Source organism: Cervus canadensis, chromosome 13, assembly GCF_019320065.1.
Source record: "Cervus canadensis isolate Bull #8, Minnesota chromosome 13, ASM1932006v1, whole genome shotgun sequence".
NCBI lineage: Eukaryota > Metazoa > Chordata > Mammalia > Artiodactyla > Cervidae > Cervus > Cervus canadensis.
Genome location: NC_057398.1, coordinates 1892863 through 1910424, shown reverse-complemented (window position 1 = coordinate 1910424; position 17562 = coordinate 1892863). Strand labels below are relative to the sequence as shown.

Below are 17562 nucleotides of genomic sequence, written 5' to 3'. Positions count from 1 at the left end.
ATCCTCACGGTTTGGGGGCTTGCTAATGCGTGTGTGCTTGCTCACTCTCTGCGACCCCAGGGGCTGGGGCCCACCAGGCTCCTCTGTCCGTGGGATTCTCTAGGCAAAAATCCTGGAGTGGGTTGCCGTTCCCTTCTCCAGGGGATCTTCCCCACCCAGGGATCAAACCTGCACTGCAGGCAGATTCTTTACCACTGAGCCAATATCCATATACTATTTGAGCTTGGGCTCAGTGTATTAACCTCTAGATAGATATACAGCCTGGGGTATTTGAGTCATTCTTCTCCTTCTTTTCTTTCGTATCTTATTTTTATTTTGGCTGTTCTGGGTCTTCATTGTGATATGCAGACTTTCTCCCTGAGGCATATGGATCTTAGTTTCTGGTTCAGGGGTGGAACCCAACTTGCCTGCATTGGAAGGCAGAGTCTTAACCACTGGACTGCCAGGGAAATCCCTAACCGGGGTCATTTTAGTGGGTTCCACTGAGGACTGTCTGAGGCACCTGGCCCTCCCACGAGCAAACGCTAATAGATCTACTCATGACAACTAGACCCATCTGATGGAGTACCTTTTCCTAGCGACTCATTGATTACAGATACTTTGCTTAAGTATTTCTCTGTGGCCTGAAATGTATTTGTCCAAATGCAAAGAATGACTTTGAGGAGGGAGGATGTGAATTCATCTGGTGACCATTGGTGGTTTTTCCTGGCTTATATGGTAGATTCTCTTGTGTAAAAAACAAACAAAAAAATCATGCAAAATAAAAAATGGTGGTGAGTTCCAGAGTCATTTTTTTCCCATTTCTTTTACAGGTGGATGACCAAATGAAGCTGCTTCAGAACTGCTGGAGTGAGCTCTTAATTCTCGACCACATTTACCGACAAGTAGTTCACGGAAAGGAGGGCTGCATCTTCCTGGTTACTGGGCAACAAGTGAGTGCAGACGCCAGAAGGAAAAAAGAAGTGTCTTTTTATTAAGCATGTGCAGGATGGCAGGAATTCAGCTAGGTCAGAAGCTCTTTTGCGCTTTGAAAGGGATATATATTGGCTGCATATAATTTAGAGACGCTGACTTGGGGTGCCCTGTTCCCGCTGGGGTGATTACAGTGAAACTTGTCCCAGACAGCCCACGCCTGCTGGCCTGCTGGGGTTGCAAGTGGTGCTTTGAAGGGTCAAAACAATTGCTGAGTCAGGATTAATGGTTGGTACCTTGGGTTTCTTCCCAAGCTTCTGCATGAATCTGTCACACTTGTTAGCTATAAAAAACAAACTTGGAAATGATGGAATCTTGATATTTTGGAATCATGTTGGTGGAAGAGACTGATTCAGGTGTTGTGTCAGTCATCTATATCTTTGGCCTAAAGGCAACCAAGTGAGAAGGAAAGGCAGTGTTCAAGAGTCGGTCACTGTTTTTTTTCCCCCTCCACCTTTATTTTTTCTGTTTTTAAATTGGAGTGTAACCGCTTTACACGCTTGCGTTAGTTTCTTCTGCACAGGGAAGTGAATCAGCTGTGTTTAGATCCATCCGCTCCCTCAGAGGCCTCCCTCCCACCCCCGCCGTGGGATGGGCCCAGCCCTCTCGGTCAGCACGGAGCTGGGAGCTGAGGCCCCGTCCTCCGCAGCAGCCCCCCACTAGCGATCTGTTTGCACAGATGTATGTATGTCAAGCCTACTCGCTCAGTTCGTCCCCCTCTCCCCTGGCCAGTCATTATCCAAAAGGAGCATGGAAATAGGAAATTACCGTGAGGTCCTTCTCCTTTATGAATGGATATTTGTTTGGTCCCCGAGTATTTTCTGAGCATCCTGCAGGGTCCCTCGGTCACTGTCCTGTGGCTTTGGCATATATTAGTCACCAAAACAGAAAAGTACTCCACGATAATGGGGCTTAACGCTTTAGCAGGAGAAGCTGACAGTAATCAATAATCCTAATAAATGTGAGAAGTCAAAGTGCTATTGAATTAAAAAAAAAAAAAGGAATTGCCGTGTAAAGGGGAATCAGCGTCCATCCCTGGTGTGTTGGTATGTGAGCCATGGGTTGCAGTGTTAACGGGACGGGTTGGCTGAGTCTTATTCAGAAGGTGAGATTTGAGCAAAGCCTTGAGGGAAGAAAGACACCTGGGAGGAGAGAAAGTCTACCTAGTGATCCTGATTCCAACTTTACCAGGTTCTGGCATGTCCCTCCTGGTTCTTGGCCTCCGTTTTCTGTTTTCTATGGGTTATTAAAATGGATGCGAGGGATGCAGAGACCCGATTAGTCCAGGGGGCTGTTTCAGGCATGCATTGAAGGCTGCTGCAGAATTCAGGACTCAGGCACCGTGATCTTTTACATCCGACCATAAATGTTTATGTGCTGTGAAAGCCCGGCAGTGCATATTTGAAAGTGAAAGGCTGTTTCCACATCATTTGCTGAATTATAGATAAATCACATGTTCCCAATCAAGTTAAAGGCAAGCACTGTCTCAGAGTTTTTGCAGATCGGATCAGCCACCATCACTGCCTGGTCCCTGCTTCCTGCCCCGCTCCTGAGAAAAAGGCTTTCTAGAATCAAGCCTCAGCGGGCTTGACTTCCCCATCTTTTGAATTTCCATTGAGCGTTTCCAGCCTGTGACCCAGGTCTTTGGAAGAAGTGTACCCATTTTCAGAGCCTCATCACAGCCTGCCTCCCAACCCCCACCCTCCCGGGCCCCATGGGGAGCTACATTAGAAGAACAGGACTCAGCCCACAAATTAATTTGATTTCGTCCTTCCGAGTTCCAGAAATCAAATGGGTTTGTGCCGTTCTTTCTCAGAGCACTTCCCTTCCTGCTCTTAGAAATGCTCCTCATTTCACGTTCCATTTTGCACTAAGTGCTGACCCTGGGTAAAGGCAATTACCATGTAAAAAGTAGAGAAAGTGCGCGTCTTCCTCCGATTTTCCAAACCCAGAGCGGTCAAGGAGTGGATGGCGTTTCTCTCTTTAGTATCAATTATTGCTACTTTGTGTTTTGCTATCACAAGGGAACTTCTTACTTAACCCTGAAGTTAGCTATTTTAATTCTGTCTTTTCTTCTGGCTTTTCTAAGGGTACATTAAATTACCTTTTTAAGCCAAAAGGAAAAAATGATTGTCAGTAACATTAAGCATCACCAGATCAATTCTATATATCAATATTTAGCATCTTATCACTATGATGATAATTCATTTCTTTTCAGTATTTTTAAACCACATGCACACAAAACATGTGGCTGAAAGTGCATATATCAAATAGCAACAGAGGATTTTGAAGTGGTACGGCTTTTGGTGGTTTGCATCTTGTCTTAATGAACAGCCGCTGTAACATTTTCCTGTGGGAAGGGCCTGCTGGCACCTTTTTCATTATCTTCTGTTATTGTGTATCGTATCAAAAAGACAGGCATCTGCCAGCATACAAGTCATCAAAAATTTCAGCTATCAGAACGGAAAGCAATTTAGCTAAAACTGTTGCTCCCTTCATGATGAGCAAAATTTATCCAGAGGGGACATCCACTTACAGTATTTCTTCAATATCTCCCTTGAATTTAATGGCACAAAGATTCTGGGTAAGGGAGTAATAAATTAATTTTACTAAGTACATAAAAGACAAGGCCAGCTGCTCCTGCGGTGAGCGCAAACTCCACATTCGACAATGAAAATATAATTATGTTTGTAATAAAATGTAAAGAAGTTGCAGATCTGGGCACTGTTTCAGGAATAAATCACTGCTCCTCCTTCAGAGCCATGTGATTTGATAAATTATCCTTGAAGGAGAAGTTATCAGAGCCCCCACTTCATGAGCATGTTTGAGCTCTTGCATTAGCCTGTATATAAATACATAGCGATAAAGTTGTCCGTGTGCCAATTGATTTCCCGAAGTCCACCTCAATAGTTCAGAGTCCCGTGAAACCATTTCAGTTCCTTTCTCTTAGAGGGTTTTATGTTTCCAAGTATGAAATTCTAACAGTTGAACTTATTTCCTACCTGTTCAGTCTCTACACCTGGAAAGTTTTAACTTACCCATCTTTTTAAAAAATTGAATTTAGAGTCCTTTCAGTTACAATGTACTTGATTTGCAGCTATGAAGTTTTGCTTTCTAACTTACTGCCTACCTGTTAGAACCACACACATGGCAGAATTGAATTAACCCCATCTTAATAACGAAAAAGAACCACCTGTTCAGTCACGCCCGAGTCTTTACAACCCCGTGCACTGTAGCCCACCAGCCTCCTCTGTCCGTGGGATTTCCCAGACAAGAATACCGGAGTGGGTGGCCATTCCCTTCTCCAGTACCAACATATTTGTGGCTTATTTTAGTACACTTTGCAGGTGTAGGGCTGACTGGTGACTTTTTTTTTAATGTGTTATGTGCATTCTAAGCTATAGTGACGATGCTTTCAGCTGGTGATTCCAAGTTTAAGCTGGCAATGTTGTCCCAGCTGTTCTCGTTTCTTAATGATGGTGGGAGTGGGTGGCCGCTTACTGTTATCAGGCTGAACGCCTCACTGAGAGGAGGGCACGAAGGGGCGGGGCCTCCCGAGACTTCCACAGGCCCCTCCTCTCAGGGGCTTGGCCCCGCCTCCCAGGGGCTTGGCCCCTCCTCCCAGGGGCTTGGCCCCTCCTCCCAGGGGCTTGGCCCCTCCTCCCAGGGGCTTGGCCCCTCCTCCCAGGGGCTTGGCCCCTCCTCCCAGGGGCTTGGCCCCGCCCGCCGCACCTGCTCTGCGGGGGCTTTCCTCCACCTCTGACCCTGGCTGCCATTCCCTGCTCTACCCTGCCTTTGTCCCGTAGGATTTATATTCTTCTTCTTAGGAGGAGTCGTTAGACCTTGTGCAGTCCCCAGGGGATTTGGAGCTGAGCCACCCCTGCTAAGTAAGAAGAACGTCCTTGGAGTAGGAAGCTCTCCTGTCGGGGACCTGGTTCAGTGAAGGTTGGGGCATCCCTGGGCATACCCGGCGGGCGACCCTGCAGTGGTCCGCGGCATCCTTCCGCGGGGCCCCTCTGCCTCCAGCTCAGGCTTCAGGCCGCCTGTGTGCTGGCCCTTCCTTTCACACGGTCTGAGGCAGAAGCCGCAGGAGCGCTTAGAACAGCTGATGTGTGAATTCAGGGGGCGCTGCGGGCCCCTGGCCCAGGCGAGGAGGACGGTGTGGTGGGACGCGGGGCCTCACGAAGACACGCATGGACTGGGGCTTTTTCATGCGCAGTTGACTCTCTGTAAACTGATTGACACCTTTGGGGGGTCGTCTTTCCACTGACTCATAATTTTTCTCCCTCTCGAAAAAAAGGTTTCTGTGCACCCAGTATTCTCTAGTTAAAGCTGAAAATTCAACTCATCATATTTACACAATAAAAAAAAATCCATTCTGCCTTGTTTTTAATTGCAAATTCTCCTCTAGAGACTCGTTCTCCTGCTTAGGAGGCAGCCCTGTGCCTTCTCCTAGAGAAGCAAGTGCAGTCAATTATGGTAATGAAATGTCAATAAATATAAAAATTTAATACAGTCTGCTCCGGGTGAGTGGCAGATGAGGACTTGCCTCCCAGACAAATTTGCTGCTGCTGCAAATATTAAATGCACCTAAAAGAGTATCTGGTTGCCTGAGAGCTCGCCAGTGAAGAAAAGGATGGGGGCGGCAGGTACCAACCGGGCTCTCCCATTATGCTGTAATTGCAGCGGCAAAGCCGGTTCTGCGTTGACAGCCACCCCAACATCTTAACTCACCATCGTAGGTCGAACTTTCGGTGTCCCTGTGAATAATCTGAGATGGATGCATCTGCTGCTGCTTTTTTTTAAACGGAGAAGAAAATAAGCCTTTTTGGTTTTCCAAATCAAGAAATTATTTATTCTTCTCATAAATAAGATCGTCATAAAAAAAAAAAAATAAGATCGTCATGTCTTTAGAGAGTGATGTATTAATAATCACATGAGGGTGGCTAGTTGTTGTAGCTTTTTAGAAAGCAGCCAACTTAAGAACTGCAGGAGGAAATGGCAATCCACTCCAGTATTCAGTATTCTTGCCTGGAGAATTCCATGGACTGAGGAGCCTGGTGGGTCCATGGGGTCGCAGAGTCAGACACAACTGAGTCACCATCACTCACTCACTCAAACCAAAGAATAATCTCAGTGTGATTCTTGAGAGTCCCTTGGACTGCAAGAAGATCCAACCTAAAGGAGATCAGTCCTGGGTGTTCATTGGAAGGACTGATGCTGAGGCTGAAACTCCAATACTTTGGCCACCTCATGTGAAGAGTTGACTCATTGGAAAAGACCCTAATGCTGGGAAGGATTGGGGGCAGGAAGAGAAGGGGACAACAGAGGATGAGATGGTTGGATGGCATCACCGACTTGATGGACATGGGTTTGGGTAGACTCTAGGAGTTGGTGATGGACAGGGAGGCCTGGCAGGCTGCGGTTCATGGGGTCGCAAAGAGTCAGACACGACTGAGTGACTGAACTGAACTGAACTGATACCTTCATCATCTGTAAGCATAAAGTCTTGAATAATGATTACTTTAAAATGAAGTCTCTTAATAATTTTGTTAAATAACATTTTAAGAATAAATAAATAATAAACACATCTCTGCCATCACTTGCCTCATTAATTACCTTTGTATAAACTTAGAATGTAGGCTGCCCAGGTGGTGCAGTTGTAAAGAATCGCTTGCCAATGCAAGAGATACAGGAGGCGTAGGTTCGATCCCTGGGTCGGGAAGATCCCCTGGAGGAGGAAATAGCAACCCACTCCTGTATTCTTGCCTGGAGAATCCCATGGACAGAGGAGCCTGGTGGGCTGCAGTCCATGGGGTCTCACAGAGTTGAACACCACTTAGCGACTGAGCATACCTTTAGAATGCTGCTCTGGATTCACTTTTTACGGTCAGTGTATTTTCCTTTAAACTTATTCATGAGTTAACAATTTTCATCTTAGGTGATAATGTCATGTCACAATAGGAAAAAAGATAAAGATATCTACATGTGCAATTGAGGTCTTCAAGACCTGCTTCCTGCAAAGCTCATCAGAATGATGGGATTGGTCAGAAAGATTATGATACAATTTATCATAACAGACTGTGTCTTAAACTGCTTTCATGGGCAGAGTATCCTGTGTTATGAATCTGATTTTGCCTGTACTGCTTAAAAGTCTCAAGGGGAAAAAATATATATATACACACACACACTTATATATGTATATATATGGTGTGGTATGTGTGTTCAGTCACATCAAACTCTTTGAGAGCCCATGGACTCTTGGCCACCAGGCTCCTCTATCCTCTATCCATCTTGCCTGGGATTCTCCAGGCAAGAATGCTGGAGTGGGTTGCCATTTTCTCCTCTGGGGGATCTTCCCGATGCAGGAATTGAACCTGTGTTTCCCAAGTCTCCTGCACTGGCAGGCAGATTCTTTACCACTGAACCCCCTGGGAAGCCCCATGTATGTGTATGTGTGTGTATGTATATGTGTATAAAGTCTAAATAAATAGTGATGTATAGAGACTTGCCAGTGGCATGTGCAGTTTTCCCACTAAGACGCGGTTCTGTGTTGCAGGTGGACTACTCCGTCGTGGCCTCGCAGGCGGGGGCCACACTCAGCAACCTCATGAGCCACGCACAGGATCTGGTGGCGAAGCTCCGTTCTCTGCAGTTCGATCAGCGAGAGTTCGTGTGTCTCAAGTTCTTGGTGCTCTTCAGTTTAGGTAAGGAATCCTTTCCTCATCCAAGTGACTAAATGATCCCGGCCTTTGAGTGCCTTGAAGTCCATCCATGTTTTTGTTTTTCCAGAAGAGAAGAACCTTATTTTCTAATCTTGAGATCTTCCAGCTTGGTCATGTTTTCCTATGTGGTCCTGGCTGAGTTGTAGCTCTGTAGTGGGGCGTGGAGAAGGAGTTATGACTGACAGCCGTAACAAGTGGGCGACCCTGATGGAAAGCTGTGACAGAGGGTCGGGAAGGACGCATGCGGTCACATTTTCGCCACCTTATCTGCTGTTGGTCGTTCTCTGTATCTTTTGTTTCAGCTTGCAAGCTACTGATGTTTTTGTTCTTATAAAATATGGAGAGTAATTAAAAACTTGATTCTTAAATCTCTATCAGGATTAACTAGGGTATGTTTATAACCAAATGCACACTATGCAAGCATAAAAGATGACGGTTGTCAAGGGGAAAGGATGCTTCTTTAGGAAAGCTTTGGAGAAGAAAGATAACTAAGCAAGACAGATTAGCTAAATCAAGGTTCCCAGTGAGTCAGCTGAGAAAAATCACCACTGCTTGGAATAAAAAAAGGATTAAGGAGATGGATTTTTATTGACTTCAAAGGAACAGATTTTTCTGCCTGTCCCGTACTTGATTTCTGTATTTTGTTGGCTTAATAAAGCCAACTTAAATAAACTTTTTGCCAAGTGCATTTATTACTTATTGGCAGACAGCTGAGGGAGGCAACTTCCCTTGAATGAAAAAAATGCAGAAATCAGATTTACCAACATATGTTTTTTCTTTAGTCTTCAGTTATAAGATAGTTGTGAATTCATATCCTAAGAAATAAAACAATAAAACATACTGCAAAGTAAAACAGATGTGTCTACGCTCCAAATTTGGTACTTTCGTTTTAAAATTCTTCTTGACAGCACAGCACAACTGTTGCTAATAAAGGCATAGTTTGAAGTAATAGAACCAGAGTTAATTTTTCACATGTAGTCAACATTTAAAAGAAAAGGAACATTTTCATATTTTGGAAAATGTGATAAATATAGCAAAAAGAAATGTTACTGAAAATTTTAAAAGACAACAGAATTTCATAGATGTAGTGTTCAAAGGTTTACTATGCCAGCCCTGGGACCTGTGTGGTTTCTATATTAACCACAAGAAATAGGAGAGTTCTATTCAACTAAGTCTGTGTCTTTTACCCAAGAGCATTTTTTTTTAAATGGCGAGGAACATATAGCATAGGCCTGCTTGCTGTCATCTCACAAATTATTCTGCTTTATGGCAAGATCTTAGTCTTTTCAACTCATGCATTTGATCAGTAATTAAATGAAAAATGTGGTAATGTGTGTGTAAGAAATCTTACAGCATCTCAGTGATAAAATATTTAGAGAGAGTCATCTCACTTCAATGGTATTTTAAATTAGTTGAAGAACTGCGTGACATTTGAAGATGTGGAGATTAACCATCAGCCATGTTTCGTTTTCATCGCTTTTATCTTTCCCTCATCATTTTTCAAATTTGTTATATTCTCTGCCAAATCCTATGGATGGGTGGTCGGGGGCGTGGGCCGGGGGGGCAGGGCAGTTCTGAAGTGCTCGAAACACCCGAACTTCACAGGTTATCTTTCTGAATAGTTAGGCCTTGTGTTTACCAGAACCGCACTCTCTGTTTTAATGAGTATGTTAACCATTTCAGGATCCTGAGCATCAGGTAATACCCAGTTGAATGTCCCTTAAAACTACTCTTGTTTATGGCTTAAGGAAGAAAGGAAAGCGTGGCTTTCTGGCTAGATGTAAATCAGGTCTGGCTAAGAGTTCATTTTTAAAGAATCATGAATAGTTCCGGGCTGTAAAGTCCAAGTAGTTTCCAATCTCTGAATGGAAAACTTTAGTCCCCCTTAGAAACAATAAATAATCAGTCTTTGGAAGGGATGTGGTAATTCACCATTGGGCACCCACGCCAGCCCCCAAAGCCTGTTGTACCCAGGATGGTTGTGAAATCAGATCAGGGCCTCCCCCAAATGCTGACCCTGTGCCCCTGAGTCTGAAACCTCAGACTCAGATGCGGTGTTCCGGTTGCAGGTTTATTCCTATGTTGCTGGGGTCAGTATCCCTTGAGATGTTCCTATCTCAAGGCTCCAGCCTCGAGCCTCTGGGATCCTGGAGATGGCTGAGGCTTCGTGTGTACTCATCTGAGGCCAGGGGCTGTGTGGACTGAAAGATGAGGTGGGCTTTCCAGGTGGATGTGGTGAGAGTAGGTGTGAGCCCTCGCAGGTCCAGCCTCCTAAGACACAGGATGCCACGCCGTGCAAAGCATGGGAGGCAGGCGGGCAGATGGACTGGGGACCATCGGGGCACCAGCAGGGGTTGTGGCTGGAGAGGCAGGCGAGAGGCACTCCGCAGATGCTGAGCACTTCCTGTCCCAGTCACGGGGGTGCAGTGGCAACGAAAACTGGGGACCACAGTCTTCATCCTGCAGAAAGTCCGGATGCTTTTTAAAGGGGTAGAGGCGCGTGACTGAAGGGGATTTGCCTTCCCTGTAGCGACTTGGAAAGTGGACTAGAAACTGTGTTCAGTGGATTTAGCACGCCTTGAAGACAGGAGTGAGATGGGTGTGGACGTGTCACGGGGCACAGACCTCGGGTGCGGAGGAGAGGCTGGGATGCATCTCGGGGTTCTGGGCTCCTCACCCAGAAGAGGAGATTCTACAGCAGCGGCAGCTGACTTAGTTCAACTTAGTTCAGTGTGTTGGTCGCTCAGTCATGTCTGACTCTCTGTGACCCCATAGGCTGTAGCCCGCCAGGCTCCTCTGTCCATGGGATTCTCCAGGCAAGAATACTGGAGTAGATTGCCATGCCCTCCTCCAGGGCATCTTCCTGACCCAGGGATCAAACCCAGGTCTCCTGCATTGCAGGCAGATTCTTTGCCATCTGAGCCACCAGGGAAGCAAGTAGGCTTCTCCTAAAAGTTGTCCTACGCTGAAGCTGCATCCTGATTTCACGAAAAGCTAATGACGGAACTAAAGTGAAAGCTGCAGCTGACCAAAATTCTTCCAATCTGCTACCTGATTTTTTCCCCTTCAAATTGTGTTCATAAGCAGACATCAGTTGATTAAGCTGGTTGAGAAAAAGAAAAAGTGAAAAAATGCCCTATCTTGCAGGATATTTCTGTGTATGATAGAATAGATTCCAGAGTCCCAGTCTTCGCTGTTTTTTTGTTTGTTTGTTTGTTTTCTTAAAATTCTATTACTTTTTTATTTTTTCTTTTTCTCACCTAACTATGCTGTTGTGTCCAACTCTTTGCTATCCCATGGACTGTAGTCCCCCAGGCTCCTGTGTCCATGGGATTCTCCAGGCAAGAATCCTGGGGTGGGTTTCCATTTCCTCCTCCAGGGCATCTTCCTGACCCCGGGATCAAACCCACATCTCCTGTGTCTCCTGCACGGTCAGGCAGATTCTTTACCACTGAGCCACCTGGAAACCCTTCTCACCTTACTATGAGATAACATAATTTGCATCCGTGGAGATAATTCTAAGTTGCCCAGCGCAAACTGATGACCCAAGAGAGGCCAAAATAAAATGTTTATTTATTGGCTCATATCCCCACCTTTTAAAGAGGAAGCAAGGTGACTGATGCCGTTTGCTGTCACCCACCAGGACAGAGGTGACCCTCACAGAGGAAGAGGTAGGTGTGTGGGGTCATGATCCCCATACTGTCTTTACCGCGTGGCTTCCAAGACCAGTAGACTGGTCCCATCCACTGCATCACCTGAAAACACATGCAGAGCTGAGAAGGTCTGATCTGAGCTGAGGAGGTCACCAGGCCTGTAACTGCTGCTTCCTGGATAAGGCCGTTGCATGGTCCAGCCCAGCAGGGACGTGATGTGGTCTCAGAACTCAGAGAAGGTGCCAGCTAAGAGGTCACCCTGGCCGGGATCTTCTCAGCCTCGGGGCTCCGTGGCTGGACTGGCTGGACTCCCGTTCGATCCCAGGTGGCAGGAGAAAGAAGACACATATCGCATCCTGTTTCGCCTGGCGTGTGCTCTTGACCGTTGTAAGTCATTCTCTTGTCTGGTCAGTCAGTATTTCTGACAGCACTTTTTCATGCTCAGCTGAGTGGAAGACATTGTTTATTCTCTCTGAGACAATTTCCCCGATCTAAAAAGTAGATTGGGGTTAGAAGTTGTCCTTTATTTTTCTCTGTATCCCAGGTTTCATTGCTTGTTACGCAGCAGGGACTTAGGAAATGTCACTGATGGAGTAGACGCATTAATAGAGTTGCTCAGCATTATTTTATTTTTTTTAGCAGATACTTTTATTCACTTTCATTTTATATTAGAATATAGTTGATTTACAATGCTATGTTAGTTTCAGCTATACAGAAACATGATTCAGTTCGACTTACTCAGTTTTAAACTCAAGGCAAAACCTTTACCAAAATAGTTTGTGATTTGTAATAGGTATTTCAGCCAGAAAGTGAACTTCTATCCAAGTGCTAAGTTGATTCAGACATGTTCGACTCTTTGCGACTCTATGGACCGTAACCAGCCAGGTTCCTCTGTCCGTGGGATTCTCCAGGCAAGAATACTGGAGTGGGTTGCCATGCCCTCCTCCAGGGAACCTTCCTGACCCAGAGGTCGAACCCACATCTCTTATGTCTCCTACATTGGCAGGTGGGTTCTCTACCTATCCAAGTGCAGGATAATTTTCAGAGACTAGTTTTTCCAAAGCACTCTCCAACAACTGCCTCCTCAAAATTAAATTCTTTCTTTCTTTTTTTTTATTGAAGTATAGTTGATGTTCCAGGTGTACCACAAGCGATTTAGTTATACGTGTATGTGTGTTTTCTTTTTCAGATTCTTATTCAGTGTAGCTTATTACAAGGTATTAACGATAGTTCCCTGTGCTCGGCAGTAGGTCCTTGTTGGTTATCTACTTTGTACATAGGAGTGTGTGTGTGTTAACCTCAGACTCCTAATTCATCCCCTTCACCTCCGCTTTGGTACCCTAAGTTTGTTTTCTGTGTCTGTGAGCCTACTACTGTTTTGTAAGTAAATTCATTTGTATCATTTTTTTCAGATTCCACATTAAGTGATATCATGGGCTTCCCTAGTGACTCAGACAGTAAAGAATCTGCCTGCAGTCCAGGAGACCCAGGTTCAATCCCCTGGAGAAGGGAATGGCTACCCACTCCAGTGTTCTTGCCTGGAGAATCCCACGGACAGAGGAGCCTGACGGGCTGCAGACAGCAGCATGTGTGTGACTGGTTCACTGTGTTGTGCACCTGAAACTATGCATTATAAATCAGTTACACTCCAATAAAAGTAAATATATTATAAAAAGACTTTTTAAGTAATAGAAACTGGAAAAATTAGTTTTAAACAATGTATAAAGTTTCATGCAGGAGGCTAGGAAATAGATCCTCTGGATACATATTAGAGAATTTGACATCTTTTTATTTTAGAAATTAAGGATACAAGTCTTCCCATTGTGAGCAGAGTTCTTACTAGGGAAGTAGAGACTACACAGAATCTTCTCCTTTGGGAATAACATAATCAACGACATTAAGGACCGATGATCAGTGTTCAGGTTCTGCTGAAACGGCGGCCCTAAGGGGCTCAGTGTCAAGTGAGCCGTAGAAGGAGGGCGCAGGAAGGCATTTCTTCTCTAGTGTTCATAAAGTACCCTCAGGACTCCCCTGGTGGCCCAGGGGGTGAGAGTCCGCCTTCCAGCGCTGGGGGCCTGGCTTTGACCCCTGGCTGGGAACTGAGATCCCTCGCGCTGCAGGACAGCCAAGCCCGAGTGCCGCAGCTGGAGAAGCTTGCGTGTTGCAACAGAGACTCAGCAAAATGTTAAACAACGTTTTTAAATACCTTCAAGTGGGTAAACGTCTTACTATCTCCCTTTCATTTTGTATTTAAATAAAGAAGACCAGGTAGTTTACCCCCAACATTTTAGGCTCAGAGCCACATCTGGAACTAACAACCCCAAAGTCCAGTCTGGTACGACAGACTCTTCAGGGACCCATGAGCTCATCAGTCAGTGTTTTTTAAATGCTCCCTACAAAAAAATAAAAAAATAACAAATAAATGCTCCCTACATCCTAAGGCACCGTCTCTACAGACAGAATGATGTAGGGAATCAGGACTGTCATCTGAAGAATATGGACCAGAAAGAAGACCAGACTCTCAGGTAAAAGCAGGGAACTGCTTTACGTGAATTTCCCATTTTTATTGACTGTGCTAAGTCATTGCAAAGCTTTTCACCTCCCTTGGTTTCTAAATGTGAGTGTGTGTGTGATATCGTATGTCTGTGTGCACTCTTGGTTCAGGATTTCAGCGAGCTTGTGGAAAGCATTTGTGTCGTAGCCTTGGTGCCTCCCTCTCGAAGAATCCCTCCTTGTGGTTCATTGTTGCCTCAGCTTTGTCTTTTTTTTTTTTGCCACAAACTACACCTTAGGAAAGCTGCATGATCCCAGGCTTTCAGCACTTGTGTGTCTGCTTTATATCCAGTTGGGTTCTGTGATGTTCAAAGGACGTGGTTAGCCAAAGTAGCTTGGTGGTCATCGTCCTCTTCCGCTTGGTCATCAGCGTCAAACACCCTAAGCAGAAAAAGAGGAGTCTAGAAGGCTCGGGCCGTGAAGCTCCTTGGCGGGGAGGGGCGGATTAGGACATTCTGTCTTCTGCTTTGCTGAAGGGTCCACCCTGACTCTTGCAATATGATGTTGATTTTGTTAATAGTAAATAGAGTCACACTCGGTTTTCTAGCTTGAGAATGTGGATGGTGAGTTCAGTGTTTTGGGTTAAAGAGACTTATTTTTGGTCACTGGTTTTCCCAAAGAGCTTATTCTTTGATAGGATGGGTTTGGTTTTGTTTTTGTTTTTTTAATCTTGTCCAGTAATTCTTCTGCTTGGGGCTTTTAAATAGGATTTATTCTTGTTTCCTTCTCCTGCACACAACGTTTCTCCTCCTGGCTTTCAGTGTCAGAACCTGGCCAAGATGCATGGTCAGTGCTCCCCAGGGAGCAGGTGGCAAAGAAAAACGCCAGGAGGGAGATGGGCCCCGTGCAGTCAGAGCCTCTGTGCAGAGCTCAGAAAGCTGTCACCGAGGGGACTGGCGTCCCAGTCGGAACCAGATTGTTTCTCTATGTAGATTTCATTTGAAATGAGGGCTTTCTAGTGGGCTGGGAATCGCAGAGCAAATGTTGCTCTCAGATACCAACTAACCAGAGGCCACAGGACTTGCGGGAATGGTCAGCACTGCGTCCTTAGGTGGCGCACAGGAGAGGCCCGCGTGTCCCGGCCTTAGCGGTTCCATGCTGGCCTCGGTACCTGAGGCCGCTGCTCCTTCTCTGCTGTCGATGGATGGTTAAGACCACCTTGAAGCCATTGCCGAGGGTGGCGTGTGCCCGCCTGTAATAAGAGCAGACCTCACCCCCCTGCACGCCCGCCTCCTCCCCTCTACCCGGTGTTTGCAGCCCGGTGTGAGCTGGTTGCTAAACTGCATTCCATTCACCAGTCCCAGTCCAGAGGTCATCGAGGCATCAGCGTTCAGTCCCGCCTGCTGCGGGGAGGAGACAGTTTTACAGGATCTGGTGATGATTGGCGAGTTATGGGACGTCGGGTTGTTCTGGCCTGGGCTGTGCCCCCGATGCCCCACTGACCCCCAGCTGGGCGGCCTTGGCAGGGGGTGCACATACGCACACAGCAGAGGCCCCGTGCTCCGCCCCCCGGCTTCTAGATGAGTCTGGAAATAGCGACAGCCACCTTTCGAGGAGGGGACCCCGGGAGAGGAGCTGCAGAAGAAAGAGCTTGTTTTGCCCACGTCTCCAGCAGAGGCCCAGCAGCTTGCTGGGTTTGAGGGGTTGGACTGTGTGACCCTGTTGAGTTGGAAGGGGCAGTGGAAGGCGGATAAGAGCACAGTTCTAAGCAAAGCCACAGGAACCGAGGGAAACACAAAATCCCCTCTGCTTTGCTTTTTGGCAACGTTAAATCCAGTTCACGAAAGTGGGTCCAGACCCAGCAGATTTGATGACAGTGGTCAACGCTGTGTTTGCAGCGCCTGAAGCAAAATGAACTGCGCTCTCTGTCAATCCGACCACAACACACGAGCGTAGGGTCAACTGCGGCGCAAACCCACGGCCGACCCGGCCGTGTGGCTGTGCTCAGCCCACAGCCTCGGTCCAGAGGGGCCTGGAGAGCTTGCGGAGGCTGGAAGACCTCCCTATTTGTGCATCCCCCTGTGTGTCTGAATATTAATTCAATTCTGAAAACAGGCACAGCTGTCTGCACCTCACAAAACGACTTACAAAGTATCTACATAAAAGATGCAACAGCAAAAACTAGTTTTCCCTTGATGTGGTCATTGTTTTTCCTGAAGCTGGTCTCAATATTTGCTTTATTGTAGCCTTCCAAACCCTCACCTGTGTGCTTGAGCACACATGTGCACGCGTGTGCTCACACACACACACACACACGCCATCACTGACCGGTGGATATATTCCCTTCACATTGGTCCCCAAGTGCATTGGTTAAATTGTTCCTTGTGAAACATAAGGAGAAGAGGGCTCCCGGCTTCTTCCTACAATTACCATTCAGTCTCAGTTTGTCCCTTCTCATATATGATATTCTAATTTAGAAAAACACTCACCAGACACTTCCCAGATCTCCATAGTAATGCCCAGCTGATGGAGATGCAGCGGAAGGTAATGCTGGCAAATAAGCATTTCCTAAAATTTATGTAATCATTTGAAATTCAGAAAGGATTGATTAGCATTCAGGAGATGCCCCTGCTCAATATTTACACCATAGAGATTTGGCAGGAGCAAATAATGGCACATAAAGTTGATGCTTGTCTTAATTAAATGCGGTATAATAGGTGTTGTGTGGATTTTTTTTTTTTTCTTTCAGTGAGCAAAGCAGTTTAGCAATGAGCAGATATAATTCATTTTGGAGTTCTAAGTTTGAGCTGAATCGATATGAATTTACAGCCGTGGAAGAAGTGATTATCATTTGTTATCTGCTGGCGAAAGAATATAATTGCCTAAATAGCATTTATTTAGGCATATTTCTGAATAGATTATGCCTAAAAATATTTATCATTTTTTAGTTGTTCACACTAATATTGTCATTTTGCTAACTACTGCCATTTAGCGAGATGATTTTTCAGAGTGTGATTGGCCTGGCATCCTGGGAGGAACCTGGGAGGGAGGTGGCAGAGGGCGCAGGGCGTCTGCCCAGGTGCCTCTTGCCTTGGTCCTGCCAGCTGCCCTGTGACATCCCAGAGCCGGCTGTCTTAGTTGGACTCAGAAGAGGTTAGTTGGTTAATGTGGCCGGCTCAGGTCCTGCACGCTAGTTAACTCCAGACCCCTCAGGGGCATTCTAGAAGGGAGCCGGTCTGTCACTCATGGCTGACACGTCCGTAAACCTTTTCCTGTTTGATGATGGAATCCAGCCTTGAGTCCCGGGTCCATTTGGTGTTTGTTGTTCAGTTGCTACGTCCTGCTCAATTCTTTGTGACCCCGCGGACGGCAGCACGCCGACTTCCCCGTCCTTCACTGTTTCCCTGAGCTTGCTCAAACTCATGTCCATTGAGTCGGTGAGGCCATCCAACCATCTCATCCTCTGTTGTCCCCTTCTCCTCCTGCCTTCAGTCTTTCCCAGCATCAGGGTCTTCTCCAATGAGCCCGCTCTTCATATCAGGTGGCCAGTGTATTGGAGCTTCAGCTTCATTATCAGTCCTTCCAATGAATATTCAGGACTGATTTCCCTTAGGATGGACGGGCTTGCTTTAGAATATTTGGTTAAGACAGACCAATTCAAGCCAGGAACCAAGAGGAAATGTAAAAGATAAAGGCCCTTCATCGTTTTGAAGCGTTAA

General features: G+C 46.1%; 1 protein-coding gene across 7 annotated transcripts in view; it reads left to right on the top strand.

Annotated features, from left to right (window-relative positions):
- NR5A2 (nuclear receptor subfamily 5 group A member 2) overlaps positions 1–17562 on the top strand; it is a 124844-nt gene that overhangs the window by 74979 nt on the left and 32303 nt on the right. For all 7 annotated transcript variants that reach the window (XM_043485734.1, XM_043485729.1, XM_043485728.1 and 4 more), the window contains 2 exons: positions 813–932; positions 7532–7679. In XM_043485734.1, the coding sequence (XP_043341669.1) occupies positions 813–932; positions 7532–7679 (268 nt within the window). The remainder of the gene's footprint in view (positions 1–812; positions 933–7531; positions 7680–17562) is intronic.